Source organism: Ovis aries, chromosome 13, assembly GCF_016772045.2.
Source record: "Ovis aries strain OAR_USU_Benz2616 breed Rambouillet chromosome 13, ARS-UI_Ramb_v3.0, whole genome shotgun sequence".
In the NCBI taxonomy this organism is placed as follows: domain Eukaryota; kingdom Metazoa; phylum Chordata; class Mammalia; order Artiodactyla; family Bovidae; genus Ovis; species Ovis aries.
In genome coordinates, this window is record NC_056066.1 from 57,352,876 (window position 1) to 57,371,544 (window position 18,669).

The following is an 18,669-nucleotide window of genomic DNA, read 5'->3' on the forward strand; positions in this document are numbered from 1 at the left end:
GAAAGTCCGAGGTGTCCGCCCTCCAGAGCCTGCACTCGAAACCTCAGAGCCCAGCTAGCCCCAGGCTCTCATCTGCAGCAGTGAGGTTGGCAAATTTCACCTCAAAGTTGGGTGCTGGTTTGGGAGGAGATGGTGGCACCTGGAGCCTCAGACCCACAGGCAGGTTGTTGGGCTGCTGGCTAAAACGGGCTGGAGAAAGACGGAGACAGAGGCAGAGGTGTGATGTGGTTTAGCCATGTTTAATTCAACTTGCAGTGAACTCAGAGGGGCCCGAGTAGACATTCCTCTTGCTCCATAAAACCTGAACCAAGTCGCCCCATCCTTTCAAAGGGGTGGTCTGTTGGAAGCAGGGACTGCCCCAGCTAGAGTGGGACCTGGGTGCTCTGCAATGCAGGTGCCATGTGTGGGGCCTGGGGCTGCAGATGGGGCCACTGGCACCCACCATGGGCCCAGGCAGGGGCGAGTGTCTTGAGGGCAACGTGGACAAGAGCATCAGGGCTGCACATGTGTCCCGGGGCCCGGGGGTCGTGCAGGGGCCCCAGGGAGGGGCATGGTCTGCAGAAGCTGGCGGGGAATCAAACATAAAACAAACCCAGTGCTGCCCACTCACCCCTCCCTGGGCCCCCCAAACCCTGAGCTGTCTCCTAAGACACAAAAAGGAGCTGTTTCCGTCACCATGACAACTAAAAACAAAACAAACCGCAGTTCATCTCAAGGTATAATCTTCCAATTGCTTAGAATTAATCAGTGCAAAGTGAGGTAAAGCGCCCAGTATCACTGGGCAGGGCGGCTGCGTCACACAAGCCTGCGCCTCTTGGAGTCCCTCTCCGCGTCCCCCTCCTGGGCGTCCACCTCGCAGCCAAGTGGGGACACCAGGTTCAGCAGAGGGTCCTCAGAGGCCTGGCCGAAGAGCGCCAGCAGAAGGGCCACACCGAAGCCCGTGGCACGCTCGCCCTGTGGGTGAAGACAGTGGAAGCCTGTGTGGCCGAGCCCCCCACCCCGGCAAACCCACCGCCATGGGAGGGCTCTGGGACCAGGGCGTCTGACCCCCCACGCACCCCCCAGCCCCCTTCCCTGTCCTGTTCCACTCAGAGCCGGTGGAGAACGAGCTGTGGACACAGCCCTGGGTTTTCCTCCCCTCCCCTCTCCTGGCTCCTCGGGGAGGGAAAGGGTGAGACCAGGGCCCCTGGGCCTCCGGCCGAGGACAGGCGGGTTGGGAAGGACTGCGCACAGCAGCCACACTGTTCCCAGGGATGAGGAGACCAGAGGCCAGGGGGGACCACAGCTGGCCGTGTGACCCTCACACAGAATATTTCCGATGAGCTCAGCCTGTGCTCTGGAGCCAGAGAGGGGCTCTGGATGCAGGAGAGAGTGGGAGCAGCCAGACCCGAGGGGAGGGGCCGGCAAGGGAAGCAGAGTGGCTGGCCGGCCAAGGAAGGCCTAACGGTGGGGTGGGCAGGGGCACCCCCAGGGCCCGGACTCACGGCGTGCACAGGCGCGGCAATATCCAGGTGGACCCAGACCCCAGGCCAGTCAAAGCCGATGTGTGAGGCGATAAAGAGGCCAGCGCAGGAGCTGGGGCTGTTGTCCCGGTCCTGGGGTAGAAGGCAGTCATGAGCTTCCACTCCAGCCGTGGTGTGGGTGGCCACGGTGGATACCCTGCGCCCTCCTGACCCCTATCCTCAGCGACCACCTCTCTCAGTGTCTGCAAGAAGGGGCCTGGGGTGGAGGGCCCAGTGTGGAGAGCAGCAGACAGGGTCCCCGTGGGCCTGGCAGCTGGGCTAGGGGGTCTACCTTCACCCTGGGGGTAAAAGGGGGAGCCAGCGATAGACCCAATGGGGACTCCAGAGCGGGCAGGACGCCCCACTTCCTGCTGAATGGCATGCTGCGGGGAGACTAGTGAGAGTGCCATCCCCTCCCCGTTTTTCTCCCCTCCCCTGCTCAGAGCCCAGACTGGGGCCTAACAGGGGACCTAAGTCCACCTGCTCCACACCTACCGCCACTGAGTTCTTCATGTCGGCCACAGCTGAGGTGAACTCGCTGAAGTGCAGCTCCGGGCAGTAGACCAGCGGGTGCACCAGGTCCCCGCACTGTCGCCCGGCCTTCACGCAGGCTGCCTCCCACTCGGCGCTGTTGGTGAGCACAGCTGCATGGTACTTGCCTGTGGCGATGCCCTGGGTATGCAGGAGAGATGTAGAGAGCATCACCTGGCGGGCTGGGGGACACCGAGGACAGAAGAGGGGCTGACAGAAAACAAGGCAGAGAGAGAGACCGAGAAGGAGGCCCTGCACGGGGGCCCTGTGCCAGCATTCCCTCCAGGGTCCATGGGCCCTGGGCGCCTGTGCCCTCACAGAGGAGCTCTGACCTGGTGGCGAAGCAGGAGGGACAGTGGGGCCCACCTGAGCTCCGGTCAGCGTGGCTATGTCCAGGATGATGTCGGCGCCCAGGTCCTTGCAGGCGTAGGACACGCCGTCTGCCAGTACCAGCCTGCCCTCAGCATCCGTATTGTTGATTTCCACAGTCCTGGGGACAGCAGACACCCCATTCAGAGCCCCTCCTCCCTGTCCTCAATTGCAATGCAGTGCCTAACGTGGGCCCCCGACATCTCAAAAGGGGACCCAGCCCCCATCGCAGGCACCCAGGGCTCCGGGACAGCACAATGGGGTGGGTGCTGTGAGGCGGGCGGGCGGGGTTGGCCTTACTTTCCAGAGTACAGCAGGTGGATGTCATCCGGCCTCGTGGCATTGGGGCCCACGGAGTTCTCGGCCAAGCAGAATATTGCGTGGAGGGTGTCTTTGAAACCCTGGAGGTGGCAGACGAATGGATAAGAAAGCTGTGGTACATGTACACAATGGAGTATTACTCACTATTAAAAAGAATGCATTTGAATCGGTTATAATGAGGTGGATGAAACTGGAGCCTATTATAGAGAGTGAAGTAAGTCAGAAAGAAAAACACAAATACAGCATATTAACACATATATATGGAATTTAGAAAAATGGTAACGATGTCCCTATATGCGAGACAGCAAGAGAGACACAGATGTAAAGAATAGACTTTTGGACTCTGTGGGAGAAGGTGAGGGTGAGATGATTTGAGAGAATAGCATTGAAATATGTATACTATTATATGTGAAATAGATCGCCAGTCCAGGTTCAATGCCTGAGACAGGGTGCTCAGGGCTGGTGCACTGGGATGACCCTGAGGGATGGGACAGGGAGGGAGGTGGGAGGAAGGGTCAGGATGGGGAACACATGTACACCCGTGGCTGATTCATGTTAATGTATGGCAAAAACCACTACAATACCGTAAAGTAATTAGCCTCCAATTAAAATAAATAAATTAAAAAAAAAAAACAACCCTGGAGGGACCAGGGCAGAGGCTCTAGTTATAGGCTGGGAGCATCAGGGGCAGAAAGGATGGTGACAGGCTGGAGCTCTCTGACCCACAACAGAGAGACAGACAGATGGGTCCAAGGAGCAGGGATCACAGCCCCCTGCACTCCCCACCATCCTAGTGGGCCCTAGGGCATGGTCCCAACAGAGGCCAGGCAATGCAGCATGCACCCCAGAAGTGGAGCTGCCTGCTGGGTTCAAGTCCATGCTCAGCTCCCACCTCCTATCCATACAATGCAGTCAGTGGTCACAGTCCCTAACCTCACAAACCTGCTGATCTTTAGCTTTTGAGGTCGGGCTTTCGACTTTGATGACCTTGACCCTTTGCTGTTTCCCTGTACCCACACTCAGGCTGAGTGCACTAAGTCCCCGGAGGCACAGTGACCCCCCCACCCCCTAGTGGCCCTCAGGACAGCCACAGAAACCTCTAGGTGGGTGCTCCTCCTCACTCCCACGCTCCCACACTCAACTCTGACGTTAGCATCTGTTGGTCACTCTCACCTGAGACAATTACTATGCTGTTGTTTGCCAAAAGGTGGGTTCCCACCTCTCCCTCATACTGTTAGCAACTGGGAGGCCACTGTGAGGAGATGACTTGCTCCTCTTGGTGTGAGTGTGGACTCTTACTTCATTCTGTGAGTGATGACCCTCATTATGTACTTTGGGCCTCAAGTTGAGGCACATTCCTTTTCTCAAAAAATGAGTTACAAGCAGGAGGAATCTGAGGACCACTTCCAACCACCAGCTGATGAACCAGCCTTAATTGCCAAGTGGTTCCTCGTCCATAGGAAGGGTCTATCTGCTGGGGCACCAGCCACCTGTCCAGATGCCAGGACGGACCCTCCATGGGTGCAGTCACCCCAAACCCATAGCTGAGACACCAGGTAGTGCAGCTGCGTGGGCCCTCTGGACACTTTCCCGTGAGCCCCTCCCAGAGCACCCCCCAGCCCCCGAGGCCGGGTATGTCCCTTGCACACTTGACGAGCTCATTAACGGAGTAGGTAGCGCGGCCCGGCTGAATCCGGTCAGGCGGGCTGGGTGCTGCTGAACAAGGGCTGCATGACACTCAACTGTACAGTTGAGACACCCCCCCACCAGCACCCCTTAGGCTGAGCCCCTCCTCCCCTCCAGGCTTTCTGCTCCCCTCATGGGTGTGGCTGGGCAGAAATCATTTGCCAAGATCTTTTTGCTTTTGTCTTCTCTGGAAGTTTCCCCCATGCTGCTCAGGCGGTGCCTTTGAGGAAGAGGAGCCTATGCTTGGTGACTGGAAGGGCTGGGCTTTTCAGAGGTGCCTGAAGCAGCCATGCCGAGAGGTGAGCGGCCCTGGATAGCCAGGGCGCCCCATGCCTCTGCTCCATAAACATGCTCTATGGGTTTCCCTAGTGGCTCAGATGGTAAAGCGTCTGTCTGCAATGCAGAAGACCCGGGTTCGATCCTTGGGTTGGGAAGATCCCCTGGAGAAGGAAATGGCAGCCCACTCCAGTATTCTTGCCTGGAAAATCCCATGGACCACGGAGCCTGGTAGGTTACCGTCCATGGGGTCGCAAAGAGTCGGACACGACTGAGTGACTTCACTTCACTTCACTTCTCAGTGTCAAAGGGCAAACGTGGGGAGCAGCCACGGCCCTGCTTATTGACCAGGCCCCCAGCTCGGGAATTTGGCTCCAATTGTTGGGCTCTCTGGCGCCTATGTGTCCTGAGTGGGGAACACGGAGGCCTCTGGCTGCCTTGGTGTCTGGGCTCGGTGTGGCCACTCCTGGTATTCCAGGACAGACCCCATACCTCTTCCACCAAACAGCAGCCAGCCCCTCCAGAGACCCCTGCCCTGAGTGCCAGAGCCCAGGGGTGAGAGGGCAGGCAGCCTGCTCCAAAGCACCCTTCCCATTTCGGTCAGGGTGGGCGGGGTCTAAGGACTTAGCAGAGGGCCCATGATGCCAGCGGGCACCAGGCAGAGAGGTGACATGCCCGGGTGGGGTGACACTCTTGGCCAGAGGAGCTCTGACCGAAGCAAGGAGCTCTGGGGGCCCCAGGGACCCGGCGCAGGAGTGTGGAGGGGGACAGTGCCAGCCACGCAGACTCAGGGGGCTCTGGGGAGGAGAACCAGGGAGGAAGACAGGGCCCACCTCACCTGCTTGATGGCGGCTCTGAAGGCCCCCAGGACAGCTGCGGCGCCCCCACAGTCCCTCTTCATCCCCGGCATGGTGGTCTGTGGGGGCGGGAAGGGGCGAGAGAGAGGTAAGTGCATGCTGACCCCTCAGCAACAATGCTCCCCACCCCGGTGCCCACACGAGGGGCCCAGAGGCACAGGAGCTGGCGCCAAGTCACCTGAGTAGCTACAGAACCCAGGAAATGCCACTAGTCACCCGGGGATCCTCCAGAAGCAATGAGAAGCCAGAGTTAAATTTACCAGCTTGGGGGGCACGTCCAGCTTGAGCAGAGCTTTGGGGGTTACTGAACAGAACTGTGTGAGGTTCAGTGGGGACTTCGGAGCAGCCTGGCTCAGAGGCTGAGCTGTGCCCAAGTCAGCCTGGGGGTCTGTCTGCAGCTCCTCCATGTCACGACCTTGACCACCCATCCAGCTCTTCCCAAATGTCATTAGTCACTGTGACACCATCAATCCCACTCCTGCCCCGAGGGTGCCTGCCACCTGTCTGCATTCACGTTTCCTGGGTGACGGGGTCTAGTGAGGGAGTCGCTAGAGACCCAGGGGCCCTCCTGCCACAGAAGTAAACACCATTTCCTATACACTTGTTGAGGGCAGCTAGGCACTTTTACGGTTTATAGGCTCCCAATGCTAATTGACAGGCTTATATTTTAAATTAACAACAGGTCATCGGATGTAAGGATTCGGGACCGAAATGTACCGACTTTTCTGAGCCCTTATTGGATTACATGAGCCGAGAGTTTTAATGGAAAGTATTTTTAGATATAAACTGAGCTGTTTTTACAATTAAGTTGAGCAAAAATGACTCAGCTAGCACTATTGGAAATAAGCTGTTTTGACCTAACCTGCGAGAAACCACGAGATTGTTTAAATGGAATAACAGGGCCTCAAACCGAGAATCAAACCCCCTGCAGAATGGCCACGTGGAAAATGGCTGGAGATGGCCACTGAATCCCCGTGTTCCTGGACGCAGAACAGATGTTGCACCACAAACGCAGCTCCATAGGCTGAGTCAGCCTCAGGGACCCCACCTGGCATTCCTGTTTTCATAAAAGAAACTATTTCCACAGGAACGCCTCCGTCACTGTTGGGTTGCTGTTTGTACCGACGGGGCAGTGGCGACCTGGGGCCTGTGGGAACTGGTGGTCGCTGGGTTCATTTCCAGGCCTTTAGGAAACAAGGTGCTGCCAACTTCACTCAAGTCTTCTCACCGAAGCAGTGAAATGATTAGCTTTTTAGAAACCTCAACCGTAGAGAAGAGTCATTCCCAACACTGTCTCAGTGGCATGGAAGGGGTGGAGGAGGCCCCGTGCGTGCTCCCTGATGCCCAGCGCTCGGCTGTGGTCAGTCTGCTGGAGCCCAAGCAAGAGTGGGTGCCAAGTCCTGAGCTCAGCGAGCCTCTACTCTCCCAATACCACTGTCCTGGAGGTGGGGTGGGGGGAACCACTGACAGACTCCGGGGATCCAGACGCAGGTATATGCAGATATTTTCTCGAAAATGGCCAGAGTGAGCCTCTCACCTCCAGGACAGCTGGCATTACTTGGTAAAACTGGAGTTTTCAAGCAAAAAAAAACAAAAAAAATCAGGGTTTTGGAAAACTTGTATCTGCTTCCATGATGGCTTCTTAATACTCAACTTCCTACATGAGATAGATGATGATATTAATGAATGTAACTTTTAAAAATATTGTATACTGAAAAGCGTCAAAATCTGGAGGCTTGGCATAACTCTTTAAACAGTATTTTCCAGATGGTGCATATGTGATATCATAAAACTGTGCATTCAGACTTCAGGATGGACCCACAGATTTCAATGTGGCAGAGCTCACAGGCGGGGCTTCAGATCCCCCGTTGTAACTTACCTTTTAAAAACTCCCACTTGTTGGGTTTTGGTGTAACAGCAAAGAAGAAGGTCCTGAGTTACCTGAAGAGGGTATTAAAACGCTTCTCCTTTTTCTAACTGCTGAAGGACTGGGGCCAGATTTTCTTTTTTATATTTCAACTAAAACATATCACAACAGACTAAATGCAGAAGCAGATATGTGGTCACAGCTGTTGTCCACAAATGCAGACAGTAAAGAGAGCTGCAGAAATGTAAAACGGGACCACTTTCCTGGTTAATTTCTTTTTTTCATTTTGGAAAATACAGTCCTATTCATAAGACTGCATTATTTACAGTGGCATGCAATGGGGTCATATTGGTCTTTTTAATGAATTAATAACTATCTTTACATTTTCCCAATTTTAATTTCTAGTAGACAGCTAGCAGACATTGCCCTTATAAATACAAACTCTTTCGAGATCAGTATTTTTTAAGAGTGGAAGAAGTCCTGAGATGAACACATCTGAGGCCCCTTAATTCACACTGATCCTGATTTGCCTTGAAAATCTTTGAAAACAGCCAGGACTGTTCCTGCAAAATTGGGAGAGGGTGCCCCCAGCAAAATGACTAACCCTCAGGAAGCCTTGCTTCTTACTTCACCCTCTAACAAGCCAATGTCTGAATGAGCCCACAGATCCACCCCGCAAAACACACCTGCTAATGGGGCAAGAGCCCCTATCAAGGGTGTGGAGGGAGGGTCAACACCAGGTGTTAAGAATTTAAGAACAATAATAAACTGACTAAAAGCTGAGTTGGATCAGAAAGAATGCTGATCACTGAAGAACTGATGCTTTCAAATTGTGGGGCTGGAGAACACTCTTGGGTGTCCATTGGACTACAAGGAGATCTAACCAGTCAATGCTAAAGAAAATCAACCCTGAATATTCATTGGAAGGGCTAATGCTGAAGCTCCAATATTTTGGCCACTTGATGTGAAGAGCTGGCTCATTGGAAAAGACCCTGATGCTAGGAAAGATTGAAGGTAGGAGGAGAAGGGGACGACAGAAGATGAGATGATTCGAAGGCATCACTGATTCAATGGACATGAATATGAGCAAACTCCAGGAGATAGTGGAGAACAGAGGTGCCTGGCGTGCTGCAGTCCCTGGAGTCGCAAAGAGTAGGACACGACTTAGCAGCTGAACAACAACAACAAAAGCTTGTTTGCTTGTTGTCATCAGTGGTAAAAGTATTCCTCCAGAAAAAAAACCCCGTTGTTGGTTGAAGTGAGTCCTTACCACATAAATAAAAGCTTTAGACCTGACTGTCTTTCAGAAACATTATCCTACGTGGACACTAATCACTGCCGGGGCACAGACTCCTCAAGGCACTCTGGTTCTGAGGCAGGCAAGCTCTGGAGGTGGCTGGTGTCCACGGCACCTCTGACACTGAGTTCCTGCCTTCGGAAGGTGGATTCGGCATAAACACCAGGAGCAGTGAGCCATGCTGCTGCCCACAGTCTAGGGGACCACTGGGGTTGTGCTGTGTAAGACATTTTTACTCCACAGATGTTTGAAAGCTGCTGGAGTCCATCTCAAAGAATCAGAAACATGGACACTGACGATTTGGGGAGCTTCTTGGGAAGTGGGGTCTTTCTTGGTCTCTGCCGAGGGACCCTTCTGTTAGACTTTCCCTGAGTGTATCAGTTGCTTCATGTGACAGAAAGTCTTCAAAATTAAAGCTAATTGTGCTCTTTTGGATCAACTATGAGTGCAGAGACTGACAAACCTGGCATCTCCATCTAGCGAACATAAACACGTGAAGAAGACCTATGTGATAGAGTCACTGACAAGTTGGCCGAGCTGAAGGCTGGACGGCAGGGCTGTGACGCTGGCATACGTCACCACAAGAGAAGGACGTGGAGGCGTCAGCTTTTTCTGTCAGAAATTACTTAATACTATTTATAAGTGTTAACCGATGACTATTTTCTTTATCTGTACTATAATACTCATAATATTTTACTGCAGATGGTCATGGAGACATTGGGCATCACCCTAGGACCTTTTCTTCTTCTTCTCCAGATTTTCTGTGTCCTGACTCAGTGCAGGCGCAAACAGTCTGCCCCTTGGAGGGGAACGGGCCCCAGGGCCTCCCTCCTGGATGCCCCAACAACTTGCTCTTTCCTCTGACACCTGGTAAGGAGCCACCCTTCCCCTCCACGTCCCCCAGCCGCGGTCCTGCACCTCACCTTCCCCTTCATGCTGAGACCCCCAGTATCGTAGACGATGCCCTTGCCCACCCAAGCGATGGTCTGGGTGGCTCCATCTGGGGTGTGGCTGAGGATGGCCAGGGCCGGAGGATGGATGGCGGCTTTGCCAACACCGTAGATTCCTAGGGAAAGCACAGCACTTGTCAATGAGGCTCAGGCCGGGCCAAGTGGAGGACTCCTGGGAGTCCCCCAGAAACACTGCTCTCCCCACAAACAGCTGCTGGCCTGTGGGTGTTCCTCTGGGCCACAGAGCCTGGCCATGTGAACCAAGTTCCCCGCCCTCTCCTGCCCCTGGCCACTGTGGGATTGGGGGATGCAATTGCATTCTATGTGAAGTAGTGTTAGGTAAGAAGACTCCCTGAGGAAAAAAAAAAAAAAAAAAGAAATTGTATCATTCCCAGAAAGCAGTGAACGGGACTGCAGAATGAAGAGATTTTGGATAATGCTTCAAGGCCGTTCCAGCCCCGCTTGCCCTCCCATCACTGACCCCTCCATGCACTCAGCAGGCACCTCCCTTTCCCAGCTCACCCCTGCTGCTGCCTTGCTGTCAGTTTACACGCCCCAACTTCTTGAGAAAACCATGGCTTGCTGTGGGCAGAGGCCACACCTCAAGGTCCCCTGATAATCTAACCGAACAATTGTAGCAACCAGGACAAGGGCCAGTAATGGCTGCCTGACAAACTCCTACTCACCCTGCAGACCTGCTGCAAGAGTTCCCTCCTCTGAAGCGTTCCCTGACAGGACTGCCTCCAGCTGCAGCTGGCTGACATGACTGGGACAGGCAGCTCGAACAAGCCCCCACGGATCCCCTCTGGGCATTCATGATCATGCGGACCCTCTCCCCTCCCCCAAGAGGGCAGGACTGCGCGTCTCAGTTTCTCGGGACGTGGCAGGAATCATCCAAGATGAGGTTACAGAAACAGAACTGGCCTCTGGCTTGTGTGCTCTTTCTTGTCTCTTGCTCAGAGACCTCACTCTGAGAGGAGCAGCTGCCATGTTGCAAGCTGCTCAAGGACAGGCCCACACGACAAGGAGCAGCCAGCTAGGCCCCCTGATGGCAGGGCCATGAGTGAGACTTGCTGGGAGCCCATCTTGGGCCCCATTCGAGCCTTCAGATGACCACAGCCCCAGTTAACACAGGTATCATGGCCTGGAGAGACCCTGGGCCGGACCCAGCTAAGCCACGCCCAGTTCCCCACCCACAGACCTGCACTGGAAGGACCGTGTTGCTGTCGGCTGCTGCCTTCTGGGATAACTGGTTTTACAGCCACAGATAACAACCACAGTGACCTTCCCAACCCTGTTCTAGTTGTCATTGCACCTTGGTGCCTGGGAGGTGGGAAGGATGGGCCTGGCAGTCAGGGAGGGCTCTCTGAAGAGGTGGTCTGTGAGATCATATTGGGGGAGAGTATCCCAGGGAGAAAGAGCCATGAGAGCAGGTCTTGATGGGGATATGAGCTTGTGTATTCGAGGAACAGAAAGGCCCTGCTGGGCTGGCCTGGGGAGCAAGAGAGCAGCGCGGGGGAGGCTGCAGAGGGGGCGGACGGGGAAGGACTTGGACCCTGTGGCTTCCAGGATCTGAATCAGGATCTGAATCGCTGCCTCCTCTTTCCCCCGGGGATGGGCTGCTTCCCAGGGTCTGGCCTGGGGGCTGGACACAGGCTGGTTTCCTGTGGGGTGAAGCTTGGGACAGCATGACATGTGGCCTGGCAGCCCCCCAGCCCCCCAAGTACCCCAGGCCTCTGCTGAGGCCAGGACCCAGGAGGACTGGCCCCCACCCACCTCCAAATCCTCTCGCCTTCAGCTCCTCATCCCGGATAACGGTTGGGACAATCCCCAGTTCTTTTCCAACTTTCTTAATCTCCTGGATGTGTTCATGGAAAAAACAACAACATACAACACGTGAAGACGGCTTAAAATGAGGGTGAGGCCAGGGACAGGGGTGAGCAGATGCCTTGTGGTGGGAGAGGGGTGGGCTGGGAAGCTGAGGCCCTGACTCTCGGCTCTAAGCATGATTAAACCCAGGAGAGGAGGTTTAATCACCTCCAAACTCTGCAATTTCCTGTGGCTCATGGCTCGAGTCCTGCATGGGGGCCTCGAGGAAGAGGCTGTGTCCTCCCTCCACCCCTGGCTGAGGCCCAGGGGCCCCTCGGCTCCGGGTGGATGGCAGGACTCTGTCTGCAGCGGCCCGTGGCTTCCCCAAATGAGGTGCGGAGACTGTGGACCGTCCCCTGGCAGCCCTGGGATTCCTGACTGTCCCTGGGGTCAATCAACACCATCCCAACCCAGCTGGACCCCAGGGCCACGAACCTCAAGGAAGGTGTCTGTGTTCATCTCATTGCAGGGTGTGTCCACGATTCGGGCTGCCAGCCGCACACCTTCCGTGGCGCTCGTTAAACACTAGGAGAAACAAAAGGCTGTCACTGGGGTCCTGGGACAAGGTGGAAGGTGTTCCTCATTGCCAACAGCCAGGACCCACAAGTGTTAGAGGCACACATCTCCCAGGGGAGGCTGGGCAACGAGGGCAGGTGGAAGGGAAGCAAGAGTTGCACCCATGACCCCAGCCGTCTACAGAAAGACCCCTATGGCTGCAGAACCACAGAGGAGCCCTTTGGCCTAGCATCCTCTCCTGATCTACAGGGGCCCCTCCTTGCTTTCTGAGCCTCGTCTCCTGTTCTGCCCCCTACTCTGGTGGCGGGTGGCCTCCTGCCTAGCCCTGAGTGCATACCTCGTCCAGCCTCTGCCAACCCCATCCCCCTCTCCCAGGAGGAGGTGATACCCTCTGTTGTGGGAATCTGAAGCCCTGACCACCAGGGGAGGGTAACAGGAGGGTTTCAGGAGGTGCTCAGGCTTTGGTGAGGTCAAGAGGATGGGACCCCATGATGGGATTAGTGCCCTTGTAAGAAAAGGACGCAGCTGCGGAAGCCACCCTGATCTGGGATGGCTAGGCTCTGAGATGGCCAACCTCTGGGAGTTTGAGAAACAAGCATCTGTGGGTTAAACCCCTGTTGAGGAGCTGCTGTCATGGTTGCCCAGGCAGACCAAACACCCCTGCTTCCCTAGCCAGGGTCCCAGCCACCCTTTGAGGTACTTCTCTCAAAGACCACATGCTCCAGGAGCCTCTTGGAGCCTTGCAATGGAGAAGAGGCTCCTGGACCCGCTGGGGAGGCATTTTTCTCGTGTCCCAGACCCTCACCCTGCTTCCTGGGCACCTGATGCAACACTGCTCTGGCCATGGGGCTAGAAGGGAAGGACACAGACAGCTGGGCCTTGTGCAGAGGGCATGCTCATGTCTCTCTCCCCTCAAAGCTTCTGCCAAGAGCTCCCATGCACCCGACGCAGCCCTGATGCTCAGCTCTGCCTCCCTGCTCTGTCCCACCTGGCCCCCCAGCACCCACCCCAGGGCCTGGCTGCCTTAAGAGAGAAATGGAGTGTGGGTTTGGCAGGGATGTGGACAGTGTCCAGTTTCTTGTTGCCTCTTTCAGGCCCACAGGAGTGGGGAGGGCACCTCCGGGTCCCTAACACCAGCCCAGCCGCCTCCCAGGTTCCTGCCTGTTCCCAGGTAATTAACCCCTAAACCTGAGAGGCAGAGACTTGACAGCTCACATCTGAGGCGTGCCATGTGATCCCCACAGCCTGGCAGCAGGCCCTCCCCAGGGAGGGTGAGGGTCCCCACCTGTGGGCATCAGAGACCCTTGGCTGCTGTTTGGGGAGTGCATCAGCACCCTGAGGGTTGTCTCAAGGGAGGCAGGGTGCCAGCCTCATGACCTTGTGAATGCAGGGCTCCTCCATGCGGCGTAGCAGTGGCTCAGGTGAGAGGGCGCACCTGCAGGGAGAGGCCCGCACCTCACTGTGCCTTGATCGCGTCAGAAAGCAGCAGCATTCACTCACTCACTCATTCATCCACGTCTATGTGAGTGCCTGCCTTGCACCGGGCTCCACACTAGTCTGAATCCAAAGAGGTCCAAGGACGTGAGTCCAGCAGAGACTCATGACATTGTTCCACTAAATGCTACGGAGGAGGGTATGAGAGGCCACAGGGACCCAGGTGGGAGGGAAAGGCCACACATGGTGTCAGAACCTCACACTTACAATCCCAGACAGGAGGGAAGGAGGGCTGATGGATGGCAGCTGTGGTTAAGGCCCGGGTCTACCCCTTGCTGGTGTGGCTGTGCTCAATCATTTAGTATCTCTGAGCCTCAGTTTGTTCAGCTCTCAAGCGGGGAGAATAACAGGACCCATCTCATGGGGCAGTTGTGGAAATCAGGTGTTTGTGCACAGGTGTGTTCGGAGCAGAGCCCGACATCTGACAAGCACCTGGGAAGCACTGGCCCTCCCCTGGTCATGAGGTGGTAGGAAGCAGGAACCAGAGGGGGGCATCTTGAGGCAGCCAGGTCATTAGAAGGCTGCTGCCTGGTCCCAGAGAACCAGGCAGGCACCGTAGGATGGGTGGGGTGTCAGAGCCAGGAAGACCCACCAGCCCACTGGCTCCATCACACACAAGAGGACTATTATGCACAGTACCAAGATCCCCCCCTCAACTGGAGGTGGGCATGGGGCTCCCACACCAGTGAGAGGCACAGAGGCTAGACTCAGATGTACAATCTCAAGTGAGGATGGCTCTCAGCTGGCAGGTGGGAAGGGTGTGGGGAGGAGAGAGGGCGCCAGGTGGGTGGGGGCCCTTCAAGGAAGGGTGACAAGTGCTTGAGTCTGGCAGGTTTGCCCCCTAGAAGACAGTGTCAGGAAGGGGATGGGCGAACGCCATCCTGGTGAGCCGAGTGAGGAAGGGAGTTAAGACAAGCCAAGCAATCAGACCATGTTATTAAAAGTTTGAAGAGCAAGGTGGTGAGAGAGTGGATGAGGGGGTGCTAACAGGCCCTGAGACAGAGTGAAGGGTGAGGGAGCGGAAAGGACCACCTGAGTCTGGCATTTGGAAATGGGGCTGCAGGTGGGAGGGCGAAATCACAGCCACAGGTCTGGGAGGGTCACCTGGTAGCCAGCCCACACACGGACTCAAAGCTGGAAATTACCTCCAGCCTTGCCTCGCTTCAAAAGGATTATTCGAAGGACCAAATGAAATAACATATGTAAAAGCGCACCATGAAGGGTAATGTGATATATACACAGGCGAGATTATTAGTATTAAAACATGAAAGCGCCTGGTGCGAGGTAGGTGCTCATAAACACTGGCTGAATGGAACTGAATCCTGAGAACAAGACCACCTTGTGGGAGGGAGCATGTGGCCTGGCTTTGGAAAGGCCCCGGGGGCCTGCTCTCTCCAGCAGCAAGCAGCCCTGTCCTGTCCTCCCAGGGAGTGTGGGGGAGAGAGCACTGCCCAAGCTGGGGGTGGAGGGGGCATGGCCTGAGCTTCCAGACACCCACTTGCAAAGTGGACACTTCCACTGGCCCGTTGTCTTGTCCAACCAGGAAAAACTCCACCGTGACGGTCTTCTTCTCTGGGCGCCGAGATGCCCCTGAGCGGTGGGTGAAGAGGGGGAAAGCGCGGGCCAGGGCGCAGGCGGAGGCGAAGGCATCAGACCGCTCACAGACCATCTGCAGCACCAGAGAGCAGAGCTGTGGTGAGGGGAGCGGAGTGGGGGAGGGGACCCCGGGGTCACCCCATGGGAGCCCCTGTCAGGAAGTGCTTGGGCCCCACAGCCGGGTCAGAGGCCACTGTGGAAACAATCTGGCCAGAGATGCCCCAGCAGGGCCTGCATCCCAGGGGCCTTCCTCGGAACCACGGGCCCATGATGGGAGAAAGAAAATGTCAGCCGCCAGATGTGGTCCACCGCCTCCCGAGACCCAACAGCCGGACGTGCAGGGCGGCACGGTGTACGTGGGCTCAGGAGGTCTGGGTCGGAGTCTCAGATCTGCCACCCACACTGGTCTTGGGTGCTTACGTCTCTGGGACCTCAGTTTCCCTGTCTGTAAAGCTGGGGTGGCAATGTCCAGCTGTGGAGCAACGTCCATTTCTGAAGATACTGTGGCCAGAGTGCTCTGCGGTCCCAAGGACTGAGCCGTGGGAGGTACAGGTCAGGGCCAGCACAGCCAGCACACTGCACATGACCTGCAGCCTGGGTGGGGGTCTTGCGGAGCCAGCCTCTCAGGAGCACTCACCAGAATGCACCGATGGGTCCCCGGTGGCAGGCAGGTCCGCACCAGGCGGGTGATGAAGTGGGCGGCCGAGGGGCTGTTGTGGCGGCTCACCCTGGAGGGCAGGGCGGCCACGGTGGCATAGTTCAGGTAGAGGGGACAGCTGTCCGTGGGGTTGGGGTTGAGCGTGCTTAGCGCGGCCTGCCAGAGCTGGATCAGAAGGGGAGACACAAGACAGACACCAGACTTCAAACGGCTGCCTGCCAGGAGCACTGCGTGTGGACACCGGCCCCACTCGTTAACTGGGCACTTTTGCAGCTTCCCTGGCACCCTGGATCCCTAATTACGACGTGTCACATCTCACTAGGTGAGCGTGTGTGCGTCTGCTGGCACATGTCCACCCTCGTGGGATTAAGCACTGGGGACTTAAACGGCCAGTTTGGGGGCTGCTTTGCCACAAAGGCACTGGGGTGAGACCAGTCAGGGGTCTTGGAAAGGGGCGGATGTCACCACCACGAGGGTTCCGGAAGGAGGGTTCGGAAGGCGGCGTCAGGGCCCCTCGAGGGCACTTCCTTCGCACCTAGTGGGCTCTGCCAGCTCTGCCTACGAGCCTGAGGCCCGGGTGGGTGCAGGGCACGAGTGGCCTCCGGGCGGGGCTGCTGGACGGGAGCCCAAGCCTCGGGCTCTCGGGAGGCGGGCGGCCCCTGGCCTCGCCGGCAGGCCTAGTCCGCCAGGCGCACCCGGCTGGCTGACGGGCGGGCTGGGGGCGCCGGGCGGCCGAGGCGGGGCCTCCGCGGCCTCCTCGCCGGCCCAGCCCCGCCCGGGCTCCGCTGGCCGGCGGGGCGGTGCATGGCGGCCGGCGCGGCCCGCTCACCTCCTCGGTGACCCGGGGCTGCAGCTTCCCGCGGACGTGGCTCCAGGGCACGCGGTGCAAGTGGTGCAGCTGGCCCAGCAGCAGCAGCGGCCGGCTCTGCGGGTCCGCGTCCCCGGCGCTGGCCTGGAACTGCAGCCCCACGTTCGCCATCTTCGCTGGCCCGCGCCCCCCGTCCCGGCCGCCGCGCCCGCCGCGCTCGGGCTCCCGCTCCGGCCGGGCCTCGGCGCCGCCCCGGCCCTGCCCGGCAGCCGGCCCCGCCTCCCCCGCCGCTCCGGGCCGCTCGCGAGACGTGCAGGGCCCGCCCGGGGCGCGAGGGGGCGCCGGGCCGGCGGGGCGGAGGGCAGGCCCCGGCCTGGAGCGGGCCCCGAGTTCCGCCAGGCCCCGGACCGCGCGGGGCAGGCCCGGCCCGACCAGGCCCTGTCCCCGGCAGGCCCCAGGCCCGGCTAGGCCTCAGACCGCTGCAGGCCGGCCCGCCCCGGCCCTGACCCCCTGATCCTCCCGCTGCCAGGGAGGAAGCACTGCACTTCCGGGATGGGGCCCCGGCCTTGGCAGGCTGCCAGTGGACCCTGGTGGCTCTGACCTCCAGCGGGTCCTGAACAAATGTGGGGCCAACATCAAGTCTGCCCCAGCCCTGTCCACCAGACCAGAGTCTCGGTGAGGCCTGAGCCAGCCCAGCCCCAAGGAGAGGCGCGCCCCGTCCCTGGGTCTCTGAGCAGCGGTGGTGGTCCAGGGGAACCCACCCCACACCTCTGTTCACCACACACTGTCAGTTTGGACTGGCCTGGGGATTCTTGGACTCCACGGTCCCCTCTCCTCACTGAGTTCCTTACCCTTTCTCAGACCCCCACTATTTGCTGGGCACTGACCTTGATGTGAGAGGGCATGGGGGTCTGGGTCTCCATCCAGGTCGCTGTTCTGGGATGGCCAATTATAAAGCCAGGCGTCATCTGTGGGTGAGTGTGTGGGGCCTTTCCAGCCCACCCTAGGCTGAAAGCTGTCCCTGCAGCCTCCCACTCACTTAGGGAGAGAGGAGGGGTACCTGGTAGCTTACAAGACCCCTGAGCCCACCTCACTGAGGATCTAAGGCTAGTGGAGGTCCCCTGGACTGGGCTGGTGGACCTGGATGAAGCTAGCAGGCGTCTGGTGAATAGTGGGTACGTCCAGCTCCCCGCTTAGATACGAGGGTCAGTGGGTGAGGACGCAGTTGAGGAAGCTCCTCCACCAGGAGTCATTTAAAAAGACCTGTTGCCCCATGGTGTCCACATCCTCATTGCTCAAGGGCCCCTCATTGGCACCCCTCTCTGTAACCTCAGCTAGTTCCATGAACCCATCCTCATATTTAGAATTTCCTCTTCATAATCAGCTTGAAAGAACAGCAAAGCCAACTCTCTAGTGTGGCAGTCAAGGCCACTGACCTCCCAGCGTGTCCCCAGCTCCATGAACTGCCACTCACCCTCAAGCCACACTCTCATCTTCCCTGTCTGCTCCCTCCATGTCTGTCCCTGGGCTTTGAGCCATGGCCCCAAGCATCGCCCTGGACCAGAGCTCCAGCCTTCTGAAGGTAGGCCTTTGTGTCTGCCTTTTTCTCCAGGGCCTTGGCACTCAGTTTCTGACGGAGTGTAAGGAATTCCTTCGAAACCCTCAGCTTTCCTGACACAAAAGTCGGTGCTAATTGGATCCTATTTTCCTCAAAAGATTTTACAGCAGCTGAATGTTTTCACACATTTGTAAAGGGTACGAAGAGCATGTATGAAGACCCATCACTCTTCTGTTTGCAAATACACTGCAGACAGGCAGTCGGCGCTCTGCAGGGGAGTTCATTTCCTAGAAGGTGAGGGACATAAGCCCTGCCCAAATGGGTGAATCAGGACTTAACAGGCTAACAAGACAGACCCAGTGTCCACAGGGCTCTGAAACCAGAGCTCAGAGACTAGGGAACAGGAAGGGTGTGGGGGGTGGGGAGGGAACATGAGGAGTCTGATTCAATCCACAGACTTTTGCAAACTGAGGGAGGATCCAAGCCACATTTTAAAAAGCTGGATCTGGCAGTT

At 57.2% G+C, this 18,669-nt stretch overlaps 1 protein-coding gene across 2 annotated transcripts; it reads right to left on the reverse strand.

Annotated features, from left to right (window-relative positions):
• Positions 1 to 218: 218 nt before the first annotated feature.
• NPEPL1 (aminopeptidase like 1) lies at positions 219 to 16,851 on the reverse strand. 2 transcript variants are annotated; one of them, XM_042229933.1, is made up of 13 exons: positions 16,619 to 16,851; positions 15,769 to 15,954; positions 15,034 to 15,204; positions 11,961 to 12,050; positions 11,433 to 11,514; positions 9,630 to 9,772; positions 7,080 to 7,109; positions 5,524 to 5,601; positions 2,703 to 2,803; positions 2,400 to 2,523; positions 1,998 to 2,174; positions 1,485 to 1,595; positions 219 to 954 (listed from the first exon to the last, which is right to left on the reverse strand). In XM_042229933.1, the coding sequence occupies exons 1-13, from the start codon at positions 16,766 to 16,768 to the stop codon at positions 796 to 798; spliced, it is 1,602 nt and encodes a 533-aa protein (XP_042085867.1). In that variant the 5' UTR covers positions 16,769 to 16,851; the 3' UTR covers positions 219 to 795. The 2 variants fall into 2 exon arrangements, with proteins under 2 accessions (XP_042085867.1, XP_027832807.1); XM_027977006.2 differs by lacking the exon at positions 7,080 to 7,109.
• Positions 16,852 to 18,669: the final 1,818 nt, after the last annotated feature.

What these genes read in the sequence shown, in the direction of transcription:
- NPEPL1 (XM_042229933.1), bottom strand. Translation starts at nt 16,768, where the DNA reads ATGGCGAACGTGGGGCTGCAGTTCCAGGCCAGCGCCGGGGACGCGGAC. An exon ending in ACACAGACACCTTCCTTGAG is followed by an intron (nt 11,515 to 11,960) that starts GTTCGTGGCCCT and finishes GAACACATCCAG; the next exon opens with GAGATTAAGAAAGTTGGAAA. An exon ending in TCAGAGCCGCCATCAAGCAG is followed by an intron (nt 2,804 to 5,523) that starts GTGAGGTGGGCC and finishes TGCCACCTCCAG; the next exon opens with GGTTTCAAAGACACCCTCCA.